This window comes from Pogona vitticeps, chromosome 10 (genome assembly GCF_051106095.1).
Source record: "Pogona vitticeps strain Pit_001003342236 chromosome 10, PviZW2.1, whole genome shotgun sequence".
Taxonomy (NCBI): domain Eukaryota; kingdom Metazoa; phylum Chordata; class Lepidosauria; order Squamata; family Agamidae; genus Pogona; species Pogona vitticeps.
This window is the reverse complement of record NC_135792.1, coordinates 23,385,838-23,411,137: the sequence shown is the minus strand read 5'-3', so window position 1 is coordinate 23,411,137 and position 25,300 is coordinate 23,385,838. Positions and strand designations below refer to the sequence as shown.

The 25,300-nt window shown below is 44.8% G+C and overlaps 1 protein-coding gene across 2 annotated transcripts in view; it reads right to left on the bottom strand.

Moving 5' to 3' along the window:
- Positions 1 to 25,300, bottom strand: part of CMIP (c-Maf inducing protein) — a 164,742-nt gene that overhangs the window by 18,426 nt on the left and 121,016 nt on the right. Inside the window, exons 4-10 of one of the 2 annotated variants that reach the window (XM_020805720.3) lie at positions 21,787 to 21,975; positions 20,504 to 20,545; positions 14,819 to 14,881; positions 13,823 to 13,903; positions 10,285 to 10,388; positions 9,392 to 9,496; positions 1,446 to 1,799 (exon numbers count right to left, since the gene is read on the bottom strand). In XM_020805720.3, coding sequence (XP_020661379.3) covers positions 1,446 to 1,799; positions 9,392 to 9,496; positions 10,285 to 10,388; positions 13,823 to 13,903; positions 14,819 to 14,881; positions 20,504 to 20,545; positions 21,787 to 21,975 — 938 coding nt within the window. The remainder of the gene's footprint in view (positions 1 to 1,445; positions 1,800 to 9,391; positions 9,497 to 10,284; positions 10,389 to 13,822; positions 13,904 to 14,818; positions 14,882 to 20,503; positions 20,546 to 21,786; positions 21,976 to 25,300) is intronic. The other variant, XM_020805721.3, reaches the window with a different exon arrangement.

Here is a 25,300-nt window from a genome sequence, read left to right as displayed (position 1 = left end):
GACTTGCGATACCTTGCAATTAATGCTAGAAAACCAGCCCCCAAGTCAACAACTGGTCCAAATTGGTATAAAAAAGGTCAACAAAATGGAGTGAAAGTCGCAAAGCATAGAACAAAACAAAATAAGCTCCCAGTTATATGACAAGAACCTTCGTTTCGATTACAAAACAAAAGCGAATGCTGCTCAGTACAGCTGGGCAAGAACCACTGATTTGGTGGTTCGTGGCGGTTTGTTTTTCAGCCGAACTGGTGTTTGTCAGTTCCCAGACCCCTCTCTTCCAGTGGGCGCCTTGGCTTCCCTGCCCCACCTCCTCTGGGCGCTGCCCTCTGAGTGGGCACCTGCTGGAGGAGGCAGAGATAGGAAGCACCAAGCATCAATAATGTAAGACAGTGGTTTTCAATCTTAGGTCCCTAGATGGTCTTGGACCAGAACTTCCAGAAGCCTTCACCACTCCCTGTGGCAGCCAGGATTTCTGGGAGTTGTAGGCCAAGAACTTCTGGGGACTCAAGGTTGGGAACCACTGATGTAAGGTATGCAGATGACACCATCTTACTATAAGAAAGCTTAAGACAACTTCTGAGGAAAGCGAAAGAAGGAAGTGTCAAAGCAGAACTACAGTTGAATATTAAGACCAAGATAACGACTACAGAAGAACTCTACAACTTAATATGGACAGTGAAGGAACCGAAATTGTTAAAGATTGGTTCAAACCTTGTTTCAAACATAAATCTCAAGGGAGAAAAGGTCATCAAGTGTAAGGAAATTTTAGAGATTGCTCATTCATGTGGTCACCATAAATTGGGGATGATTTATCAGCACATAACATTAACAATTATGTTGTTTCTCCTATTCCTTTACCCACTAACCATTGTTGCTTTTTATACTGCAAGGCTTCAATGGAAAAGATTTGAATATCAGAAAGAAAGCGCTGAATTAACTCATTATGTGCTCCACACTTCCATCTCTATATCTCTGGCAGTGCTTGGAAAAATTAATTTTTTCAGACCATCGTTCCCGGAAGTCACACGGACCTCTCTGATGGGCTTTCAGAAAGGGAGCCACTCCCTCATATTTTGCAGCCCCTTTGCGTGCCATGAAGAGTCCCAAAGCACACTTGCTAAATAATCCTCCAATGGAAAAAGGAAAGGAATGATTGCCACACAAGGAAACAGCCCAGAAACCCAGGCAACCACATGCCAGTCTCGTAAACTGTACTCAAGGGTTAACGTGCAAACAAAAACTGGGCAGTTTTATCATCAAGATGCTATTTTAGGAATTCTCTCGACTGGCCAGATGCCGGCTATAGACTCATTAATGGCAGGGTTTGATTTATTGCCCTGCTATTTGCACATTTTTCTGGATGCTGCAGATGTTGGAAGAGGCAACTGTTCACCCTACCCCTCCCTTGGTAGTTCCCTCTGAAAGGCCCGGAAAGAGCTACTCACAGCATCTTGAGTATTTCCACGTAGCAGCCCAGGATGCGGTCCGCCTGGGCGCTGAGTTCGATGCTCATGGTGCTGCAGGTGGGGCTGACCATCAAGCAGTCTATCAGGTTGGGCTCGCTGTCATTGCCGACGTTGGCTGTCATCTTCTGGTTGGCCGTGTTGTTGCGCTCCACCTCCACGTGGATCTCATTCGACGTGACGATGACCGATTTGAGGCGGGACTCGGTCAGCGTGGCCTCCTGGGACACCAGGTCGGGGCTCGTGTGGAGGAGCCGAAGGGGCAGGTTTGGTTTGCGGTCGCAGGGCTGTTGACAGCCGTTTCGAATTTCTTTCAGGCTTGGCGAATTATCTCGGCTGCATTTAAAAGAAAGAAAGAGAGAGAGAAAGAAAGAGAGAAAGAAAGAGAGAAAGAAAGAAAGAGAGAAAGAGAGAAAGAGAGAAAGAGAGAAAGAGAGAAAGAAGGAAGGAAGGAAGGAAGGAAGGAAGGAAGGAAGGAAGGAAGGAAGGAAGGAAGGAAGGAAGGAAGGAAGGAAGGAAGGAAGGAAGGAAGGATGGATGGATGGATGGATGGATGGATGGATGGATGGATGGATGGATGGATGGATAGATAGATAGATAGATAGATAGATAGATAGATAGATAGATAGATAGATAGATAGATAGATAGATAGATAGATAGATAGATAGATAGATAGATAGATAGATAGATAGATAGATAGATTACTTTCCAAGCTGGACATAACAGAAGTCACAGGGAACAAGCCAAACTTTGGCCAAATTGTGTTGCAACAGACTTTTTCTCGACTTTCATCTTGGTGTGTTGCAGCTAGGCTGGCCTATTTATATTTAAGAAGAACAATCATTTCCCTCAAGGAATTTACAGTACAGGCCCTCCTTTCTTTGAAGGTCTTTGAACTCAGACGAAAGAGAAAGGAATGCAACTCTCCTTTTGAAAGCACAGAGAGCCGTGATGAAATTTATACTCCAGAGGACAGCTGGCCATAGAAGGCTACTACTACTTTCCCCAGAAGGTCAGCACCAAGAAGGGGAAGGAGAACCCTCCAAGAACCCTCCAAGCCCATGGCCGTGATTTCGTGCACAGGGGCTTTCATGGGGGGGAGGGGGGCTGCAAAACCTCTCCTCTTATGACCTCAGGCCAAGGATCTGAAATAAAAGAGGAAGCTGTTGAAAGACCAGGAAACTGAGAGATGGAACCCCCTGGCTCATTGGCAGCCCAAGAAGGCAACAGAGAGGTGGCACTCTCCTTCCAAACTTCGAAGGGCAGGGGGGCAGCAGAACTTGGGCATGCCAGGATGACAATTCCCACCCTGAATTCCCAATGGTAAAGGACTGTGGGAGTTGTAGTCCAAAACATTTGGAGTCCCAAAAGTTTACTGCCCTATTCTAGTGCCGAAGACTACCAGGATGTTCCACCACTTTTAACACATACACCTATCTTTTCTGCCTGTGGAGGCAAGTTCTCTTGGGTCTTGGGCTTCATGCAAAAATACAGGGCATGGCGTTAGACTGGATCAGCTCATAATCTTTGCCTGCCCAATGTTGTTTCCACTCACAAGGGCACTACTTTAGGATTTCAGACACGTTTTCCCCAACCCAGCCTCGAATTTTACACATGCAAAGCCCAACGGCCTGTTTTGCAGACACCTTCCCCCGCCCCACCACCAAGATACCAACATGTGAATGCACACAAAGATTCGCATGGATTCGCTGGGAGTGCAGCTTGCCCAGCGGTCTAGAAGGGCACGTGATAGACAAGGGATAGAGCAGTGCAGGTTTGTGTTTATGGAGCAGAGCGCCTTTCTAGCCCATTGGGCTATTCCTAATCCATCTGGCCAGGCTGCCTAGGGAATTCTGGCAAGTCTAGTCTGAAAATGTGTGTGGACCCAGCTCTAACATGGAAGTGGTAGCCTCATGCTTTTCCCAATGTTTCTGTAGTCAGGGAATAAGCTCGGTGCATTTTGCTCCTGGAGGCCCCCATTTCAAGAGGGGACCCGATTGCAGAGGCCGCTGAATCTAACTTCCACACGGGTGACAGGCTAGCAGAATATAACTTAAAAGGTATAGAGAAGATACCTTGCCCACTCTCAGCATTTGCAGCTGCCTGACTCTGCCTAACGGTCAGGCTGGCCCTGTCTGTCTGCGATGTGTATGGAGACGAAGGGGAGCCTATTAAAAATAAAGGCACATTTCACACCCGACAGATACCCTGCCATGTGTGTTTTACAATAATCTGGGCAGCCGAAGCTCAAGGACCACCAGGACATTGTGAATCGAGTGCAGAAACCACTGTCGACGAGTTTGTTACATAACAGCACTGATGTTACCTGTCTGTCATGGGTTTGGAGGGAAAGTTCCATCCTATGGGGAGTGGAAGGCGGGACATCAGGAGGAGGGGCTGTACTGTATAAATATGTGATGCCTGTGTGGTGAGACACACACACTAAGAGAGACACTGGGTTGTGACGAAGCAGCAGCTGGGAAGAAGAAGCTGTTGTGGGAGTCTGTGTGTCAGACAGGGTACTACTGTGTGTCAGAGTACCAACCTGATAGGTTCAGGTGTCTGTTGGTTAGCCAGAACTGATAGGTTCAGGGTCTGTGCTTCAAGTTAAGGGTTCTGGGTGAACCAAACTGTATGCTTGTATGAATGAGAATAAGCCACGTTACTTTATTTTATTCACCTGATTGTTTTATTTACCCTGTTTGTATTTAAAATAAACCTTATTCTTTTATTGTTTAAAAATCCATCCCTGGTCTGTGTGACTTCTTAAAGGGAATGGTTGGTGGCAGCTTAGTGTAACTGTGTGACACATCCCAGTAGGTCTGGGTTTGTCACATTGATTGGTGTCCAGCGTGTGGGATACGACTGGTCCAGTTGTCCAGCGGTCCAGCAAAGCCTTGGCAGGTGTGCCCAGAGCAAGGGGGGTCTAGTCAGGGACAGTCTGAGGCGCGTAGGTAATCTTCTAGGTGTACCTCACGGGGAGGTGCGCTAGTAGAAGAACGTGCCAACTGGGGAGACTTAGATTAAGGTGCTCTGAGGCAGCCTAGTTTTGGCGGGAAAAAGCTGAGGCAAAACTGCGTAGCAACAGCGAGCTAGCTTGCCAGCTGAGAGGCCCAGCAGAGGGGGGTAGGCTCTGACTCGATACTGTTGCAAGTAGTGCTGAAGAACAGCAGCAATCTCTAGGGAGAGCTGGTTCTGAGGCAAGAGGGAAAAAAGTGGTCGTTTTATTTTGAAGCTTGACTTTTTAAAGCAGCCTGTTCTGAGGGGGGATTATGCCCTTGACTCGAAGCCAGATGGCAGAAATGAGTGATGTGAAAGACCCCCAGATTGACCAAGGTTCTGAGGATGAATTTGGCTCAGTGCAAGGTGACAGCACAGGAGAGCAGAACCCAGAACTTAGAAAAATGCTCATAGCCCAACAGCATGAACTGAGGATGAGGCAATTTGAAGTGGAGGAAAGGGAAAGGGAAAGAGAAGAAAGGGAAAGAGAGAAACAGAGACAATTTGAATTGGCATTGGAGAGAGAGAAAATGGCGTTTGAATTGAAAAAACTGGAACTGATGAACCAGAACAATAATAATAATAGGGATTCTGAGGGAGGCCAATTGTCTAAGGCTGACCTGAAGAAATTCCCTGTGTACCACAAGGGAGATTGTCCCGAGGTGTTCTTTTCCTTAGTGGAAAGAGCGTTTGTGGACTTCTCAGTGAGGGAAACTGAGAAGATGACCATCATGCGGTCTTTAATCAGTGGTAGCCTGGCTGAGGTTTATGCCGAGATGCCTGAGGAACTGATGAAAGATTTTGCAGAGTTTAAAAAACTGGTGTTTGCCAGACATGGGATAAATGCAGAGCAGCTGAGACAACGATTCAGGTCCCTCACCAAGAAACCAGAACAAACTTTTACCCAAGTGGGGGCCCAATTGGTGAGGCTGCTTGAGAAATGGCTATCGCAGGAGGGGATAGAGACCTATGAGCAGCTTAAAGACTTGATAGCACTGGAACAGTTCTATTCAGTCCTGCATGGGGAATTGAAATTCCAGGTGAGGGAAAGGAAACCGAAATCTGTGGCAGCAGCCGCAGAGATCGCGGATTTTATTTCCCAAATAAGAAAGCCCTTGGGTGAGGGGAAATCTGTAGGTAAACCCAAAGAAACCTACAGCAAGTACTCTCAGGGACCAGGGAAAAGCCAGCAAGGGGGAGGGGCCCATGGTGAAGGGAAGCCCTCAGACATGAAACCAAGACCTCAGAATTTGGAGGGAAAACCAAAACAAGAGGAGAGAGAATCAAAATACACCAGAAAATGTTATTTCTGTCAGGGAAAGGGTCATCTAATCTCAGAGTGTGAGAAATTAAAGCAGCTAAAAGGAATGGTGCCTAAGGATTCTAGTGGGACCAAGCCAAAAGCTGTATTCTGTGTCCAGAAAGAGCAAGGCTCAGTGTCACAGAGGGAGCCTGTTGCCATGACTACTCAGTCTGGAACAGCTACCTCTGCTGATCAGGCTGAGGAAAATGGTCCTCTTGTGGAGGTAAAGCGCTGCTTGCTGATAAAAACAGATTCTCAGTTGTTTGAGACAGCCGGGGTGGACGTAGGAATACTTGACCGTCAGTATAGGGGGCTGCGGGACACTTGTTCCCAGGTAACCCTGTGCCATCCAGATATTATTCCTAGGGAGTTTATAATCCCAAATGAGAGCATGAAGGTGGCAGGGATTGAGGGGCAGGTAATCTCTCTGCCAGTAGCTGAGGTACCTGTCAACTTTCAAGGCTGGAGGGGAGATTGGCGGCTAGCGATTTTATCGACTCTGCCAGCAGCCGTGCTCGTGGGAAATGACCTGGCTGAACATGTGAAAAGGGTGCTAGTGATTACACGTTCACAAGCCACCACGGGGACAGTTCAGGGGGGTAATGATGAGCCAGAGACGGAAGCAGAGGGGAGTTCAGAAGCTGTGGTGGAAACCTTAACCACAGACAGCAGATTTGGACAGGAGCAAAAGGCAGACGCCACTCTCCAAAAGTGTTTTGAACAGGTGACTGACGCCCAGCTAACACCTGAAACCCCAGTGAGATTTCTGGAGAAAAAGGGGATTTTATATAGAGAGACCCTGAGAAATATCTCAAAAGGGGGAGATGGGATCAGAAGTCAGCTGGTGGTACCTGAAAAGTATCGTCCCATGATCTTACAAAGTGGTCACTCTGACATGTTTGCTGCACACTTAGGGGTGAAAGGGCCCCTTGATTGGATCAAACAAATTTGGGAGCAGATCACCCAGGATGACCCACAAGACGTTGTGACATACATAGACACCTTGATGAATGACCTAAAGAGAAATCTAGAGCTGGCAGCAGAAAACCTGCAAGCTCAGAAGGTCAGACAGAAAACATGGTATGACCACAAAGCTAGAGAGAGGCACTTTGACCCAGGGGAGGAAGTGCTTTGGCTTAGGCCCTGCAGAGAGAATAAACTGCAGCTCAAATGGGCAGGACCATATAGGGTCATTTCCAAGATGTCAGACCTGAACTACCTAATAGAGCAGGAGGAGAACCAGGCAAGGAGGGTGGTTCATGTGAATGCCCTAAAACCCTACTACAGAGGGGAACAGAGGGTTTTGTTCGCGATAAAAGCAGCTGAGAGTGAGGAAGCTGAATTACCTTTCTGGGAGGGTAGAGGGGAAGTAAAATACAACCCAGAGGAGGTAAAGATCAGTCCTGCACTCACCCAAGACCAGCAGCAAGAACTAAAAATGCTGCTTAGTAAATATCACCAGGTGTTTTCCAACAAGCCGGGGATAGTGAAGGGAGTGATGCATCGGATCCACACAGGGGATGCACCCCCGCAGGCAGTATCCCCATACCGAGTAACGGGACCCTATAGGGACAAGGTGCGGAAGGAGCTGGACGAGATGCTTAGGGAGAACATAATCGTCCCCTCTTCTAGTCCTTGGTCCTCTCCGATAGTCCTTGTGGACAAGCCTGATGGGAGCATTAGGTTTTGTGTCGATTACAGGAAGTTAAACCGTGTAACCACTCCTGATGCCTACCCAATGCCCAGGCTAGACAACCTGATTGAAACCATAGGGGGTTGTCGGTTCATCTCATCATTGGACCTGGTAAAGGGATATTGGCAATTAAGAATTGATCCCAGGGATCAAGAAAAGACTGCCTTTTGCAGCCCTTTTGGTCTCTATGAGTTTCGAGTCCTGAGCTTTGGTCTCAGAAATGCACCAGCCACATTCCAAAGGCTGATGGACCAGACCTTGGCAGGGCTCAGTGACTTTACAGTGGCCTACATTGACGACATAGGGATCTTCAGTAATACCTGGGAAGATCACCTGATACACCTGGAGTTAGTGCTGCAGAGGTTAAGTGCAGCAGGGCTAACAGTAAAGGCCAGCAAGTGTCAGCTGGGTAGCCCAGAAATAAAATACTTGGGTCACATGGTAGGGGGAGGAATGATAAAACCCCTGGAGGCCAAAATAGAAGCTGTTCGTGATTGGCCTAGACCCAACACCAAGAAAAAAGTCAAATCATTTCTTGGGTTGGTGGGCTACTACAGAAAGTTCATCCCGAGGTTTAGCGAGATTGCGGCTCCGCTGACCGATCTGACGAGGAAGAAGGCTGATGACCGCATCCCGTGGACCAGCGACTGTGAGGCGGCGTTCCAGAGGTTGAAGGAGGCGTTAATCAACTATCCTGTCCTGCGCGCTCCAGACTTCGACCGGGAGTTCATCATCTACACCGATGCGTCTAACAGCGGGGTAGGAGCAGTTCTGTGCCAGGAGGATGAGAATGGTGACCAGCATCCAGTGTCCTACCTGAGTAGGAAACTTCAAAAAGGTGAGAGACATTTGGCAACCGTGGAGAAGGAGTGTTTGGCCATAGTCTATGCGATCCAGAAGGCCAAGCCTTACATCTGGGGAAGACATTTTATTCTGTGTACTGACCATTCACCATTGCAATGGTTAAAGACAATGAAAACCCACAATAGCAAACTTATGAGGTGGGCTTTAAACCTACAGGACTATGACTTTGAAGTGAAGGTGGTCAGAGGGTCAGTGAACTGTGTTGCTGACGCCTTATCAAGAAGACCTGAAGAATGAAGACGGCGAAAGAACATGGACTATGTGTATATAATGATGACAAAGGTTAAATGTACCTGGTTTTGAATTTGGTTTGTAAGAATAAAGGTAAAGTGATGTAATGTTAATGGTAAATGTTTAAATGCCTATTTGCTATGGTTTAACTTAGAATGTAAGTATGAGTAAGTATAATATGGTATGTATAACTGTTGTTGTGTATTTTATACAGGTTGTTTTTTGGTGAAAAGCACGTTAGCTTTCCCCCTACAAAACAACTTATAAAGAGGGGAGGTGTTACATAACAGCACTGATGTTACCTGTCTGTCATGGGTTTGGAGGGAAAGTTCCATCCTATGGGGAGTGGAAGGCGGGACATCAGGAGGAGGGGCTGTACTGTATAAATATGTGATGCCTGTGTGGTGAGACACACACACTAAGAGAGACACTGGGTTGTGACGAAGCAGCAGCTGGGAAGAAGAAGCTGTTGTGGGAGTCTGTGTGTCAGACAGGGTACTACTGTGTGTCAGAGTACCAACCTGATAGGTTCAGGTGTCTGTTGGTTAGCCAGAACTGATAGGTTCAGGGTCTGTGCTTCAAGTTAAGGGTTCTGGGTGAACCAAACTGTATGCTTGTATGAATGAGAATAAGCCACGTTACTTTATTTTATTCACCTGATTGTTTTATTTACCCTGTTTGTATTTAAAATAAACCTTATTCTTTTATTGTTTAAAAATCCATCCCTGGTCTGTGTGACTTCTTAAAGGGAATGGTTGGTGGCAGCTTAGTGTAACTGTGTGACACATCCCAGTAGGTCTGGGTTTGTCACAGAGTTTAGTCGGGCCACGACTGACCTGTTGATGAATTCTTCATAACAAGAATAAATAGCGGCTAAACAGACTGCGACGAGATTCGGGAGGACTCTGGGATGAGGGCACTGTCCAGTAGGGCCGTGCATGCTGGAAGGACAAGAAAGCAGTCATGAGGACACAAACACAGGAGAGGACTCAGAGGTGGCTGAGTCTCATTTCTTCGGGAACGTATTGCAGGGCCCTTGACCCTCTCTGTCGATCCTGGAACTCCACTTCCAGTTTTGCAAGGCCTCTTGGCTTGGATAAAATCATCTTGTTTTAAAGGATAATATCTGCTCCTGGAAGCTTCCAGGAGTGACAATTCTCCATTTCTCAATCAATCAATCAATCAATCAATCAATCAATCAATCAATCAATCAATCAATCAATCAATCAATCAATCAATCAATCAATCAATCAATCAATCAATCAATCGCCCCACATTCTTCTTCTTTCTTTATTTCTTTTGCTCTGCAGGGTTGATCCAGGATGGCCATAAAAATGAGTAGTGGCTTACATACAGCCCAACAGTGCTTCCCCCATGTAACTGAAAGGAAGCAAACAGCAGCCTTACCCAATGGCCAGGCTGCCTGGGGAGGATAGGAGTTGTAATCCAAGATATGCAGAATGCATTAGTAAAGTACTGAGAGAGAGAAAAAAGAGTGTACTAAAAGAAATAGAGTACGAAGAGAGCAAGGCACAGTGGAGGGCTACAGCCCGGTCGGTGTTCACCCAGAACGTCTGCACAATAGTTGTAGTTATGTGGGAAGGAGCCGTGGATCTTTTCCAGCAAAATAATTAGAAAAAAAAAAGAAGATCGGAATTCTACTGCTGGTAAATACAGGATTCATGTCCTAAAAGGGGCAGATTTTTTTTTTACTGGACAAAAAACTGACCTGTGAATGAACTTCTTCACCACTTCCATGCCAGCGTTCAATTCATTCAAAGCCAGGATGTACTCCTGAGTAAAAAGCCTCAACCTTGGGCATTTTCCAAAATCCTGTCCAACATAGGGAGGGGAAAAAGAGAATTAGTAAAGCCATAAAAGAATGGATACCAAGCTTCAAGCTGTGAATTTTTGGACTGTGTCAATACGTATCTACCTGGACGTACTTGGGGAGGAAAAGCATTAGACACCATTTCCATTTTCTCTTCTATTAATTAATCATTTTTCCTAATCTGGCGCCATATGCCTTTTCAGAATCTCTCTTTCTCTCTCTCTCTCTCTCTCAGCAAGGAGATGGGGATGAGGACCGTGTGGTGAAATTCTCCTCCCTGTCAAACTGCCCTTGCGCTGGAGATGACTGATTTGTGAGAGAATTAATTCTCTTTTATTTCATCTCTATTTATACTCTACTGTTCAACTGGGAAGTGTCTCAAGGCTGGCTTTCACATCATGTACTGAAGAAACCACAGCCCAGGCAAAGCAAGAGAACAACGGATATTCCAGAGCAGGAAAACAGTGAAAACACTTCTACCATTGATTCAAAATATCTTAAGAATTTAAAAAAAGAGCATGAAATAAAAATAAGTCTTCACTTATTGCCCACAAGCCACCAATGTGGGCATCAGAGAGGCCTCTCTGAAGAGCAAAATATGTTTCCCCTCAGGATTAACATTCTCGGTCCTTTTTAGAGGGGCAGTAAAAGACCCACTGAGATGAAAGGAACCTATTTCCAATCATTTTTGGCTAAACGGCCACCAATATACCAGCTTTCCCCTCAATAACAGTATCCTTGAGATGTCTGGGACAACAACGCCCATCAGCATCCGTCATGGCCATGGTCAAAGAGTCATGGGGCAGGCAGTTCAAGGAATTCAGAAAGGTGGCTATGTACTGATTAGAGATGGACACAAAACAGTTCAGCAGTTTGTGCCAGTTTGTTTATGGGCCAAACGGGCTCAGTGCTTCCAAGCCTGCCTCCTCTGTCAGCCGCCCGCTCAGAGGCGATGGGGCAGGGAAGCCAGGCCACTGCTCTGAGTGAATACCTGCCAAGGGAGATGGGGCTTTGAAGTGTCAAACACCTGTTTGGCCAATAAACAAACTGGCCGTTCGTGCCCATCTCTAGTACTACTATCAAACTTATTTTTTTGCGTGTAGACACTAATGCAGTTGCCATTCATGTAAAATGGGGACATGTCGGCAGACTCATGGGAACTCTAAGGTTTGCAGAAGTACCAACCTCCCCCCACAAAAACGACCTACAAGGCAGAGAAACCTAAAGCAAGGAAGTCAAAATTAAGGGATGCAAACTGAATATTGCTCAAAAGCCCTAGAATGCTATTCAACTGGAAGGGGATTTGGCGGGCCATGGGAAGGGAAGACTATCCTTTCCCCCCAAATGCATGTCTGGCCAGCTCTTGGAAAATTCCCCAAATCCCAAGGATTATGGGGAATTCTGAAAATCGTGATCCAGACGGTTTTTGTAGGTCCCACTGAGCTATTGCGTAACAGTGTCCCAAAGCAGTAGAGGCACAGATACACCAAAGTTTTTGTGTTTAAAAGGGTATGTTATTATGTCGTGCTTCTTACTGAGCTTTCTTAAGATGTGGTGGATCTATGAGAGAATCCAGCAACATGAGCAATCAGGTTCCACACAAGCCACTTCCTAGCAAAACTTTTTTTTAAAAAAAATAAATTATTTGCTGTTGTTTCTCAGCGAAATTCCTCTCTCTGTTGTCCTACAATCCCTGGCCGTGTTTTCCCCGGGTATGACCATGGACAGCAGTGTGTGAGATCATAAAAGGAACTGAGAGGTTTTGACTAATTTATGCTTCCACTTACAATGGTCATTAGAATAAGGCTCCTATGATACTTCTGGAGGTAGCCGTCCAAACCCACCCCAAAGGGAGACAGTGATTGTCATCCCTGGGGCAAGACAGAGCCCAAAAGAAAGCTGCCCAAGACAGACAGGCAGAGAGAGAGACAGAAAGAAAGAAAGAGAGAGAGAGCCACAGCAATTCATATTTGCCTTACGTGGCCCAGGCATGTGACTCATATTTATAAATAACAATTTTCCAATCCCCCTGCAATCCCAACAGATCAGCAGCTGTCTTTCCAAAAACTCGCCTGAGTCTATTTGTATTTTATTAGCTGAGGTATCTATCGTATTGTTTCTCTGCACCATCGCTTCCTGCTCTTCACAGTGATGAAGGGCATGAAAGAAGGGACAGACTCTTATCTCAAACATAGGATTTCTTGTAGCCAAGGACTCAACTCGGGAGCACGGAAACACTGGTGCATTGAAGCCCTAGGGAAGGGTCCCATGTCTGCCTTTGATACAGGACCAATATAGCTGTCCCTCCCCCATAAAGCCTCCGGTTTAATCCCTTGTCTTCCTCATCCTCCACCACTAGAACAAAGCCGAGTTATATCTAAATTCATTGGATCCTTTGCATCTTTCTCTCTCCTATTCCTTTCCTTTGTCATCTCAACCGCTGAAATTTAACTGGAAACCTCCGCAAGCCCCTTGTTGTTGCTGCTGGTTGGCTAGGCACAGAAAACAATGGGCGCCCAAGATAGAATCATAGGATCATGGAGTTGGAAGGGGCCTCGAAAGCCATCAATTCTAACCCCCCTACTTAAAGCAGGAATCCAAAACCGAGCAGATCTGACAGAGGGTTGTCTTAATCTTCTCTTGAATGCCTCCAGTGTTGGAGTGCTCGCCACCTCCTTCCGAGGTCTTGAGTTCCACTGTCGTACTGCTCTAACAGTTAAGACATTTTTCCTGATATTCAAGCCTAAATCTGACTTCCTGGCACTTGAGCCCATTATTACGTGGAAGATCAAGCATATGACCAGGAACGCAACCAGCACCTCATTAACAAGTGGCATTTTGCTGACAAGACTTAATGCAGTTTCCGCTATGGAAATATAAATCAGCAAGAGAAAATCTAAACACCTAATCTTTAAGTTCTTCATAGAATAAGGATGGCAGCCCTAAATGTACAGCAATTAGCGCCCAGGATTATTTCCCTTCGTTAGGCTCTGAGTCATCAAACCAAAATACTGAGAATTGGCCGTTGGGTTAGGAAGAAAAAAAATGTTGCATCTCAGCTTTTGGCAAAATGATGAAATGATTTGATTTTTTAAAAAAATAAATAAAGATGTCTTAATTAAGTAATGAATAAAACAAAAGGGGGTGACAATGCAATCATGCAGGGAGTGGGAGTAAGCGAAGGCAAGAAAGATGATGGAAGTATTTTGAGCCCACCTGGAGGGGATGCTGGAGAGAGACCAAATTGGACAGGAACCTTAATGGGTGTTGATGGGATGAGCCAAAGGAGTTGAAGGCCGTTGAGTGGGAGAGGGATGGAAAGGGCTGGAGCTGCCCCACGTCTTACGGTTACCATCAGTGTTAGAAAAAAGGTAGTGTGTTGAAGTACAAAGGGTTTTTGAAGCCTCCGCCTCAGAGAGAGGGCATTTTGACTCACCATGTTGTGTTTGAGGATTCGTTGTACAACTGGAGTGAAGACTTCTATGACCACCATGGACCGAGGGCGTTCCCTGCAGTGCTGCAAGAAGAAACCATGAATCCATTTGACGGTCAGAGAAGCGATCGTTTGCCCTGACTTGGCTGATCAACACCATCCCATAACTCTGTGATTCCGGTTTTATGGGGGAAGAAAGCAAACCTCTCTCTTCCTTCAACAGTTATTGTGTAAAGCTCTACCACAGGCTTGGGCAAGAGTTGAGAATCGTCACGGTCCAAATGAAAGAGAAAGATGATTAGGCCCTCCAGCGGAGCATTCTTTACTCTGACTGGCAACAGTTTCCCAGCACCTTTGGTAGAAACCTCTAGTCACTGGTTTCCCTGGATCTGTTTGGCCCATGTTAACCAGGACTGGAATTGCAGCTGTACGATTTTTTTTTTTAAAAGTGCTCTATCCTAAAAGATGGCTATTTCTTACCCTTGTGTCTATCCACCTTCCCTCTCCACCCAAAATGTATTGACTGATGCATGAAAAGAATCTGGGCAGCCTCTACCAAAACTCTGCCCAGAATTAATGAGGCTGAAGAAATAAATAAATGCTCAGTGGTTCCAACACATGCGCAGGAAGTCACAGAAATAAGCCTGGATACAAAGGATGAGTCCCACTGTTTTCAGCATGGTTGAAGTGCTTCCCAAGCTCAGTGGCCTCAATACATCCCATCATTCCAGCCAGCCATGATGGCTGGGTAAAATGGTGGCGGACTGTAGTCCAGCACATTGGAAAGGGGCTAAGCTGGGGAAATCTGCAGCAGAGAACAGGGGTAAAAAACCTAGAATGCAAAGAACACGGTGGGTACATCAGAACCCCCCTGGTGGAGATTAAACCAGTTTCAATCTGATTTCAATACACTTAACTTTAATTAAGTTACTGAATTCAGAAGATTCTTTAATATTCTCCAAAGATCCTTTAATATCTATCTCTATCAACCCTTAATACCTTGCAAAAAAATTCGCACAAATCAGGAGGTGGGTGGTTGTTTTCCAACAAAGGAGCGATCGCCTAAAGACAAAAGGGAAAAAAAAAGGTTTAGGGACTGATATTTGGCTGTTATCACAGACAAACCTTGTGATAGATATATATTTAAATCATTATATCCTGGCTTTTTCCTGCAAAGGACCCCCAAGGTGCCTTAAACTATGAAAAAATATAAACAGTATTAAGAGCTAAGAATAAACTATTACAGTATTTTAAAAAGAATGAAACAAATATAATACCACAAGTAGTAGATAAAAACAGTACTAAAAATACATTAAAAACAACAAAAACCCAACAGTTCTGTTTTAAGAATGCCCTCTCAGATAGCCAGTCACTACAGGAAAAAAATAAATCTACATTTTCTCTAGATCCTCTATCAACAGGCAATTTATATCTATATATCACATAAAATGAATGTGCGTTTACAAAAAAACAAAGGAACACACACAGGTTTAGATTCATCATCACCCATTGTTCTTTTCTCTTTGCTCCAAGAATTCATCATTTTGTCCCAGCATAATTTACACTGTCGTTCATTCCTGCCTCCCCTCACCCATCTCTGCCTTTCAATAAAATGCGAAGCTTCCTACAAACTGTTTGAACCCTAATTACACCAAACATCACTTCATCTATCTGTGTAAAAACTGAAAACTGGAAGAATCAGGCAACCAACTTCCGCCCTGCAAATTAAAGCCCCCCCCAGAAGCAAGTTAAGATACACAACCGGACTTGTGGGAGCTGACTGCGGGGCAGACGGAGAAGGGACACAAAAAGGCATAAGCAGACAATACGGCTAAAACGGGCTTCTGTCGAAGGCGATAGATGAGAGTTACTCCCTGCTCTCCAATATTACTCTCAGGGAGTGGAGCATGGTTTGGCCCATTGCATAAGGATCCTCTACTCCTCCGTGCTCCAACAGAATCCGATCGTGATTGGGGACCCTGAGATTACTCGAGAGGAAATAAATACTCTCCCCAGCCGGCATCTCCTAGCTGCATCTCTAAATCAAGAAGAGAGTCAAGTTCTGGAGCAGGAAGACGGTGAGGGGAGGGCAAGGTGGATTTGATTTAAATCACAATTTAAAAAAATCAGATTTTTAATGATTTAAATTTTTTAAAAAATGGATTTAAATCCCTTGATTTTTTTATCCACCCTGGAGGAGAGGCTTTTTCCAGCGAGCAGTGTTTCAAACAAAGGACCGGATTGAAGAGGAGAATTTTACTGCCTCTAGTTTGGCAGGAGGGGACCAGCTGGCAGTATTCAAAGTGGATGTTGGCCAGAATCCTGTTTGCTGCCAGGATCATGTCCGGGTGATCCTGTAAGCATTCTCCTTGTTCCTCTAAGCAACCCCTCTTCCACTGCCTTGCATGATCAGGAGCACCGCCAGCAGTGCGACTGACTGTAATAGAAAGAGCCAGAAGGAAGGGGGGAAATTGCTGTGTGATAGTTCTCATGGGCCTTTCCCCCCCCCTCCAGCCGGATTTTGGCCCTTGAAGTTTAGAACACATGCCTGACACTCAAAGCAGGGATGGCGATTTTGCAGAATTAAACCACCCTGCTTTGTCAAGGATGGCCAAATGCTAAGAGAGCAGAAGGCAAGACAGGACAGGAGATTCTAGTGGTCCTTGTCTGAAACCGACAAAGACACCCCTTACAAGCATTAAACCCTGTATTAATGATATACAATACAACATAAAACATAACCAAATCAGAGGACAGGCCTTGATGTCATTATTTTTATTTATTCAAAATGTTTTAACTTCCCCTTTCACATTAAAGAGGAGCCAAATCACCTTACATCATTAAAAGACAATACTTAAAGCTAAAACCAGTAAATACTGTATTTTTTGCACCATAAGACGCACTTTTTTCCCACAAAACAGGGGGGTGGAAAGTCTGTGCGTCTTATGGAGCGAAGAAAACAGATTATATTTTCCTGTTTTCTTCTACTAAAAAATTGGTCCGTCTTATGGAAAAGTGCATCTTATGGAGCGAAAAATACGGGTAAATGTTTAAAAGGGTGACAAAGATCACAGTAAAAAACAGTAAACAAAAGCAACACCAAAGCACATAAGTGTGTGTTTTGTGTGTGTGTTGCAGCAAATGCTTTTTCTGCCCTTTGTGTTGCCAGTGTGGGAGGTCCTATGTATCACACAATTTGTCCATATCAGCAGAGATAACTCATTTTGATAGAACGGTTCATAACATTTTCACCAACACCAATAATGGCAAATAAAAGTGGCCACTCTCTGAGCATAAAGGGGAAGCTGCTGAAAGATGGGAGGTCCATTTTCTCTGTCTTTTTCTTTTCACTAATAATGAATGTAAGTTAGTTCTGCTGATCCAGGAGAACAAAACACGTAAGCCATACCCAAACAAAACGTACACGATGCTGTAGAAATGGACTCAGTTTTAATAAAGATATTGCCCACCTGCAGAGTTTGGTTTTATTCTGCATAAATGTGGACAAGTAATCACGCAAGATAAATTTATTTGCAATAGTCTATTTGGGGCTTCTCACTGGAAGAGAAACAGAAACACAATAGACTTCAAATCTTAGTTTCTGAAACATCTGACTGTTCTTGCATTTTTTTTCCCCCAGAAGGAACCTCTGGCTTTCTAAACCTTGGGCTCATCACCTACCCATCCATTTCTAGGCAACCCAATGCGGTTACACATTGTGAATGCATTAGCGGTTATAGCCGCCGTGTTGCGTGTAATGAAATTATGTCCCTGCTGATTCCGTTGCAAATGACACTGTGCTCCTAGAACAGAAGATTCTTCCTGTACAGGGACGGCCCTGGGGGGTTTTCTGTCCCAAAACAAAGAGATTCTTGGTATCAGGTTTACAAAGCAGAACTCTTTCAAGCACAGCTGGGGACAGCTTGCACAAAAGCTTTCGAACACCAGTGCTGTCGTTTTGAGCATCACTAAGCTCAGGCGCGAATCTCTTTCAACTCCTCCTCCCGTCGGGCTTGTAAACAAACACGCCATAGAACAAAGACCCAGAAACCGTTTGCGTCTGCCCCATGCGCAAGCCGCAAAAAAAGCTGCCTGCATCAGACTGTTGACTTCCTCCAGCAATGGATGCCGGCACTCCCCGGCCTGCCAGAGGCCCCAGGGGGACTCCCTTTCTTCCAGATTCCTCTGGGTCTGTGAGGTGAGGCTAAATCCAGCATGCAGAGACACTAGCCTCGGCCCCTTCCTCTAAGAGAAATGGGTGAGAGGGATAGACAGATGGGGCCAAAGTGCAGCATCTAGCTGAATCACCACCTCTAAGGTATTCCTTAAGGTCAGCAGTTCCAAGGGCTTGGTTTGTCCTGTCAGCAAAATTGAAGGTAGAGGAAGGCTGGCTGGCTCTTCCAGTTTTAAGGAGGAGATTTTTGGATTTCTTGGACTACCCTTCCTATAATTTTCCACGCGAGGAGTTCTACCAGATTTGCATGCATCTTATAGCTAGCTACCTGATGGGGTTCACCTAGGATAAAAGAGGCCTAGCTCCATCTAAGCTGCTCTTTCCTGCCCCCGTTTCCTTCCGAGCAGGAAGCGAGACTGAGCAAGGCCAAAATAAGTCTTCCATGTTAGGCCTGTTCTCCCAAGGGAGCCAAAATGAGGTGCCTGAAAGACGTGCATAAGACAGGTAGAGTTCTTCAAATGGAGAACTGTTGGATTTGTGACCCAAGAAATGTGAAAATCCCATCTTTATTTAGTTTTGTTCACCCTTTCTTGGCAAACTATAACCACTCATCTGGGTAGGCTGGCTTGTGTTGCAACACAACCAATGTCTGCCCCTCTCTCCCAGACCTACTTCTGTCTCTTATCAAAGTTGAGTGAGGGCCTTCTCTTGAACTGAAAAACAAGAGATCAACGAGCCTCCACCCTTATTTTTAACTTATCTTCTTTGTCCACCCTCTGCACTCCCTTCCTTTCGTTCCAGGGTGTTCTAACTGTATGGCAAATAGGGGGCAAGTAACAAAAAGTACAAATTAACCTATTTGGGACAGAAAGGGGGGGGAAAGCATCTGTGGTTTTAGAGATGGATTGCCATGACGACCAACCAACCAGCTTTCTGAGTGACAATTAAGTGCAAGGTGACACCCGGTGACAGCTGCACTTTGCCATTAGGTCACTTTTGCGAGAGAAGATTCGCTGAGACGCGAAACGCGCTCAGGTGACAGCAGCATCGTAGATTAGATTATGGAGCAAATCTCCTGGAAAGTGCCAGAGGCTGAAATTAAATTAGAAGGGGGAGGGAGGCAATTTTCACCTCTTTGATAAATTGCTGGGATCGTTAGCATGTGTATCTTGTCCATCTCTCTCTTTCTCTCTGGTCAAGGGAGGCAAGAATACTGATTTTTCTTCTTGTTCCCTTAGCCAGCCAGAAACCCAGGAACTATCTTCAATGAGACATGCAACAAGGGCTCAAATTCACAAATTGAGGATATTAGGCTGAAGAATGAGTGTCAACGCCAACTAGAAATCTAGGTCCAGCCCTCCCCAGTTAGGAATCCAATTTAGAGGGAAGATACGGACTAACTTGATTTTTGCGAACCAGCTTGGCGAGATCGTCATGGTCAAGAATCAAGCCCTGGGATTCATCATGATACAGACAACAAACAGGTTTATTTATGTAAGCACAAAGAACCCCAAGTTGGAGCAACACCATATCCAAGGCAAGGCAATTTTGCAAAACCATACAGTATTTTTAACAGAGATAATTTCGGATTGCAAAGATATGGCGAAATACTGCAGAGACACAATTTAAAATAGGGTTTCTTCCCCCTCTGCTATCACCCCTGTCTTCCACTCCCTCCCGGAGTTGGGTCAAATTCGTTTAGGTGTCAGGGAGTCAAGAAGACCACCCAGAAGGGGGAAATATGGAATTTATAGTCCAATAAATATGGAAATCTGATTCTTAGCATTTAGGATTAACAGGTCAGTTCTAAGCAAAGATATAAGGTTCTGTCTGGGGGGAAAAGGAGGTGGTTTCCAGTCTGCAGGGTCCTCTTTTAGAAAAAAAAAATGGAATCCTCCCATGCATACAAATTTTACTACTTTCCTAAGCTTGGAAAAGTTACTTTTTATGGCTGGCTAGTGCACATGGTGCCTGGGGGTTAAACCACAAAGGCCAACTTTTTCAAGTTCTACCCTTCTCAGCTATCATGTTCTGACCACAGTTTACCTTGAGGTTAGAAGGAAAAACAATCTGTGGCTACAAAGAGATAGAAGATATTATTACCTACAGAACATTTCCTGCAAAGTCCATGAGCCCTTATCCTGTGCAGCCCATCGTGAAGATTACAGGTTGTTATCTACTCACTTCTGGAGGGTTCTGGGCTTCCTAGCATTGCTTATGGGCACATCTGTATTGTTTAGTATCAATGTCTTTTATTATCATGGCTTCCTCAGCCTTCTCCTCAACGTATCTCAGGAAGGGCCACCTTATTAGGTAACAAAGACAACATTCTCAAACTCTTACAAGACCACCGTCCACAATTTTTTTCCAGTGGACAAGAAACCCTCAGCCCAGTTTATCATGGTGGTAAGAATGAGCAGAAGAGTGTGTGCAGAAAAATGAACCAAGAAAACACAGTGAAGTAAAGCTGAGTGGAGTGGACATGATATTAGCTGTTATTAGGTACTTACCACGATAATATTTTCGTGCTCCTGAGGACTTAAGCTGGTATTCTGCAAAACGAAAGCAATTTGTTTGTTTGTTTAAACTTGTATACCACGTCAAATTAGTCATAAACTCTCCTCTGGGAAGTTTCCATCCAGAGTGATACAAACATAAAACAAATCAAAATTTAATAAAAGAAGCACCACATCTAATCAGACAAAGCCATCAAATAGATCAGTAAAATCCAAACAAGATAAGAAATGGGTGTCCAATCCTTCTTTTTAAAATCTAAACTGTATCAAAAGTGTTATCTAGTGATACACTTTGGTATCACTAGGGAGGTTAATTTGTTTAAAAATAATTCCATACATTGTATCTACAGTATTAGAAACAATTCTGTTCATAGAGGCTTATCTTCAAATAATTTCTTATGCTTTGCCCAACTTCCTTCTGAACTGATCCTAAGAGCTTCCACGCAGTTCATTAATGCAGCAAACAATGGCTACCCCCTCTTTTTTTAATGCTAGCGTAATACAATCAACATAAATCTGAACGGAACTGCCAGAAGTTAAGAAGTCAGCGTAGGTTTCTGCTATTGTGTACCAAGTTGCATGACTCAACACACAGCTGGAAAGGCCTACAGTGACCCCTTAGCTTCATGGCACAGCGGTTAAACTGCAGTACTGCATGCAGCCAAGGTCCTGCTGATGACCTGAGTTCAAGCTCAATGGGCGCAGGTAGCCGCCTCAAGGTTGAGTCAGCCTTCCTTTCTTCTAAAGCTGGCAAACTGAGTACACAACTCACTTCGAGGTGAGGCAATGTTTACCCTACATAATAAAATTGTTAACCACCCAAATAGTGCTTTAAGGCAGTGGTCCCCAACCTTGGGCCTCCAGATGTTCTTGGACTTCAACTCCCAGAAATCCTAGCCAGCAGAGATGGTGGTGAAGGCTTCTGGGAGTTGTAGTCCAAGAACATCTGGAGGCCCAAGGTTGAGGACCACTGCTTTAAGGGCTATGGGGTAGTATATAAGCAGCACACTTTTTTTCTTACTTGGTAGCAATAAGCTGTAAGATTCACACTGAGTGAGTTAAGGGAGTGTTGTAAGTAACAGGATTCTGACCAGTGAAGAGGTTCCATTCATGTTCAGTCATAAACTCTGGGTAACCAACAAATTAGGAATCCTCTTTTTCAACCAGACTAACCGCTCCGGTGGAATTTCATCCCCAAAGACAGTAGCAGGCTTTGGAAATCTAAATATTTACACATCTTTAGGTGATCTGGACTTTCTCCCCTTCAAGGAGCTTACCTCTGAGAGCAACTTGGAAACAATCTCGAGGGGAGCTTGATGGATGGATTCATCCTGCAGGGGAGAAGTCAGTGCCATGTCCACCAAAGTCCGGATCTCCTTCAAAACCACCTCCAAGCGGCTGGGATTACTCAGCACCTTCTTGTACTTGTAGATTTTCTTCTGGGGAAGAACAAACACATAGCAAAACTATTTACGTTCAGGTGCCGAGTTAAGGAGCCATGCGGAAATGTCGTGGTAAATTTCCACAAAAAGCCTAGGAAAGAAACACACACTCTGTACTTCATTCTTCCTGTTTCTACATCTCTGAAATGTACATGTCTGTGCTTGAGGAGGAACCCTGCAATATCTACAATTACAGAAATTTTATTTACTCTCCTTTCCTTTAACAATCCATTTCTGGGCACGGTTCAAAGTGCTGGTTCTAACCTATAAAGCTCTCAAAGCCTTGGGTCCAACTATCAAAAAAACCTACAGTGGTACCTCGACTTCCGAACATCCCCACTTGCGAACAATTTGAGTTACGAATGGCTCTGTTCGCAAAATGTTGCTTTGACTTGTGAACGGAGCCTCGATTTGCAAACCGAAAAAAAAACACCTTTTCACCTTAGGTCAAAAGAAGAAATTTTTTTAAAAAAAATTCACCCCTAGTGGTAGAGTACAGATTAACCGGCTTTGCATTAGTTCCTATGGGAACTAATGCCTCTACCTACGAACAGCGCCTCAACCTTTGAAAGGAAAACAGCAGGTACGGATTACAGTGGTGCCTCGCAAGACAAATGCCTTGCAGGCAAAAAACCTCACAAGACAAATGGTTTTTGCAATGGGGGTTGATGACTCGCAAGACCAATGTTCCTATGGCCGTGCTTCGCAAGACGAATGTTTTCCGTTTTTTGTTCCTGCCTCATGTCTGCTGATTTTTAAATGTTTTTCTATGATGTTTAAAAAGTTGTTTTTTTATTTAATTTTTTAAAAATCATCTGCACAATATGTATGGATTTAAAGAGCACTTAATAAACCCTTTGTAAACCAAATTTGACTTTGTTCTGACTTTTTTTTTTGCCCATAGGAACGCATTAATTAGATGTCAAGGCATTCCTATGGGAAAACGCGTTTCACAAAATGAATTTTTTGCAAGACAACATTAACCGCGGAACGAATTAAATTCGTCTTGTGAGGCACCACTGTAAATGGTTTTCAATGCACTCCAATGGGAAAGTTTGACTCGACTTGCGAACTTTTCAACCTGCGAACTTAATTCCAATACGGATTAAGTTTGCAAGTCAAGGTACCACTGTACAGTATTTCCCTTTATGAGCCTGCCTGGGTGCTAAGATCACCCAGGGAGGGAAGACCTTCTGAGGTGTATACACGGGACAGGGCCTTCTCTGTGGCTGCTCCCAGATTCTGGACCCCCCTCCCCCAACAAGAAGCCAGCCTGGCCCCATCTTTGCTGTCCTTCCACAGGCAGGCGAAGACCTCTCTCTTCAGGCAGGCTTTTCCTTACTGACAGACTGTTTAGGAGACAATAAACAGGGTAGTTTATATTTTGTTGCTTCTAATTCTTTTTTTTTTTTTAATATAACGCTATTAACTCTTATTTAATATTTGAATAACATGCTAAGGTGTGTGGGTTTTTTTTTGTTTGTTTGTTTTTGCTTTCTGCTTGTCATATTGTTTTTAATTTTGTAACCCACCTTGAGTCCCTTTCCAAGCCCTTGGAAGAGACAAATTAAAATATGTGTGTGTTTCTACCATCTGAAAAAACCAGAGAAAGCAATGCACTTCTGCAACCCTAGGCGTAAAAGCAGGAATGAGGTCCACCGAACACAGTGGGCTTTACTGCTGAGTAAATGTGGAGTGGATCACTCCATTTTAGGTGAAGTTCTTCTGCAAGAACAGCATCCAATTCCATCTATTTCCTTAAGCACTTTGTTTTCGTTGCTATGGAAGGATGGCAGCCGAAATACATTGTGCCAGTAAGAATGAACTTTGTTTCTGCTGTCCGTGATGATTTATCTGTCATAGGCTGTCTTGGGTATATAAAGCCCTCTGGCTGTCAAAATCCAGGAGGAAATGGCACAGTTTTAGAAGTGTCAAGAAATTACAGTAACACCCGTACGTCAACAGAACACAGTGACACGAAGCAAGACTCCCATCAGCTGCTGAGTCCTTACACCCAGAAAGCAAATACAGTATTTGGAGCACACGGAGAAAATTGTAACGGCAGCTGATAGCACAACCTGGAGAGTCTCTCAGTGTCATAATTCCTTATGTATCCAAGAACTGACCAGTGAAAGAAAAGGAATAAATTGCAACTCAAATGATTTTGGAAGAACTGGTGCATTTCTTCCTATGGCTAAGAATTACAGCCACTCAATTCTAAACAAACGCAACCTCAGGAGATCGCATGCCTTATTCTGGTGCACCATAGGACAGAATTATTTCCACCAACCCCAATCCATATGGCCGAAACGAATGAATAAAAAAAATTAACTCAGCTTCCCCTGACTTTGAAAATAGCGTGGTTCTGAGAAAAAGGAACCGTCTTTTCCTGAGATCCTCCATGAGTTTCCGAGTTGTGCGATGTTGTCATGTTGAATGAAAAGGCCATGGAACACTCCGTAGATATTCGACACGAGAGCTTTCCTATTTGTATCCCTCGGTTTACGAATACGAAGGGCGGCACCACAGGCGCCCTGGAGGTCCATTCCCACTCACCAGGCTTCACAGGGGTTGTGCGGCCATTGTCGGTAACTTTGTGCCAAACACGGAAGTAGAAAAACCCGGTGCTTCCCCCGCCTCCCTGTGCTGCTGACCAATCCAGGAAGGAGGCAGGACGAGGAGTCTTCCCGTTCAGCTGCTGGATGGTCAGCAGCTCAGGGAGATGAGGAAGCACCGGCTGGGCGACTTCCACGATAGGCACACAGTTACTGGCAACAGCTGTGCATGCCATGCAAAGCCCGGTGAGTGGACCGGGGTGGTTCTTGGAGGAGGGTCCAAAAGGCCTGGCCACCTTGTGGTGGCGATATTCGTATTCGTCTCCCTTGGGAGACAAATACAAATATCCCATCTCTAGTAGATGTCCATCCAGTCAAGTAAAGGGGTAACTCTTTGGCTTACAAAATCCCATCTGCTTTACTCTGCCAGGGTAAAGGTAAAGGAATGGGCAAGCTGTAGCCCATTAACACCTAGAAAGCTAAAGGTTTCCCGTCCACTTTAAAGTCTCTCTAGTTAGTTATGGGCCATCAAGTCAGAACCGACTTACGGTGAGCCCAATCCGGCTTTCGAGGCAAGCAAGATATTTAAGGACTGGTTTTATCCGTTCCACATCCTCAGTGAGTTTCCACGGCTGAGCAGGGATTCAAACCCTGGTCTCCAGAGTACTAATCCATCATTCTATCCACTACACCACGATGGGTACTCCAAAGAATATCAACCCCACTCTTTATCCGGAAGAGTTCCAGATATGCTTATAAAGATAGACAGCTGTCCATAGTTTTTCAATACATGT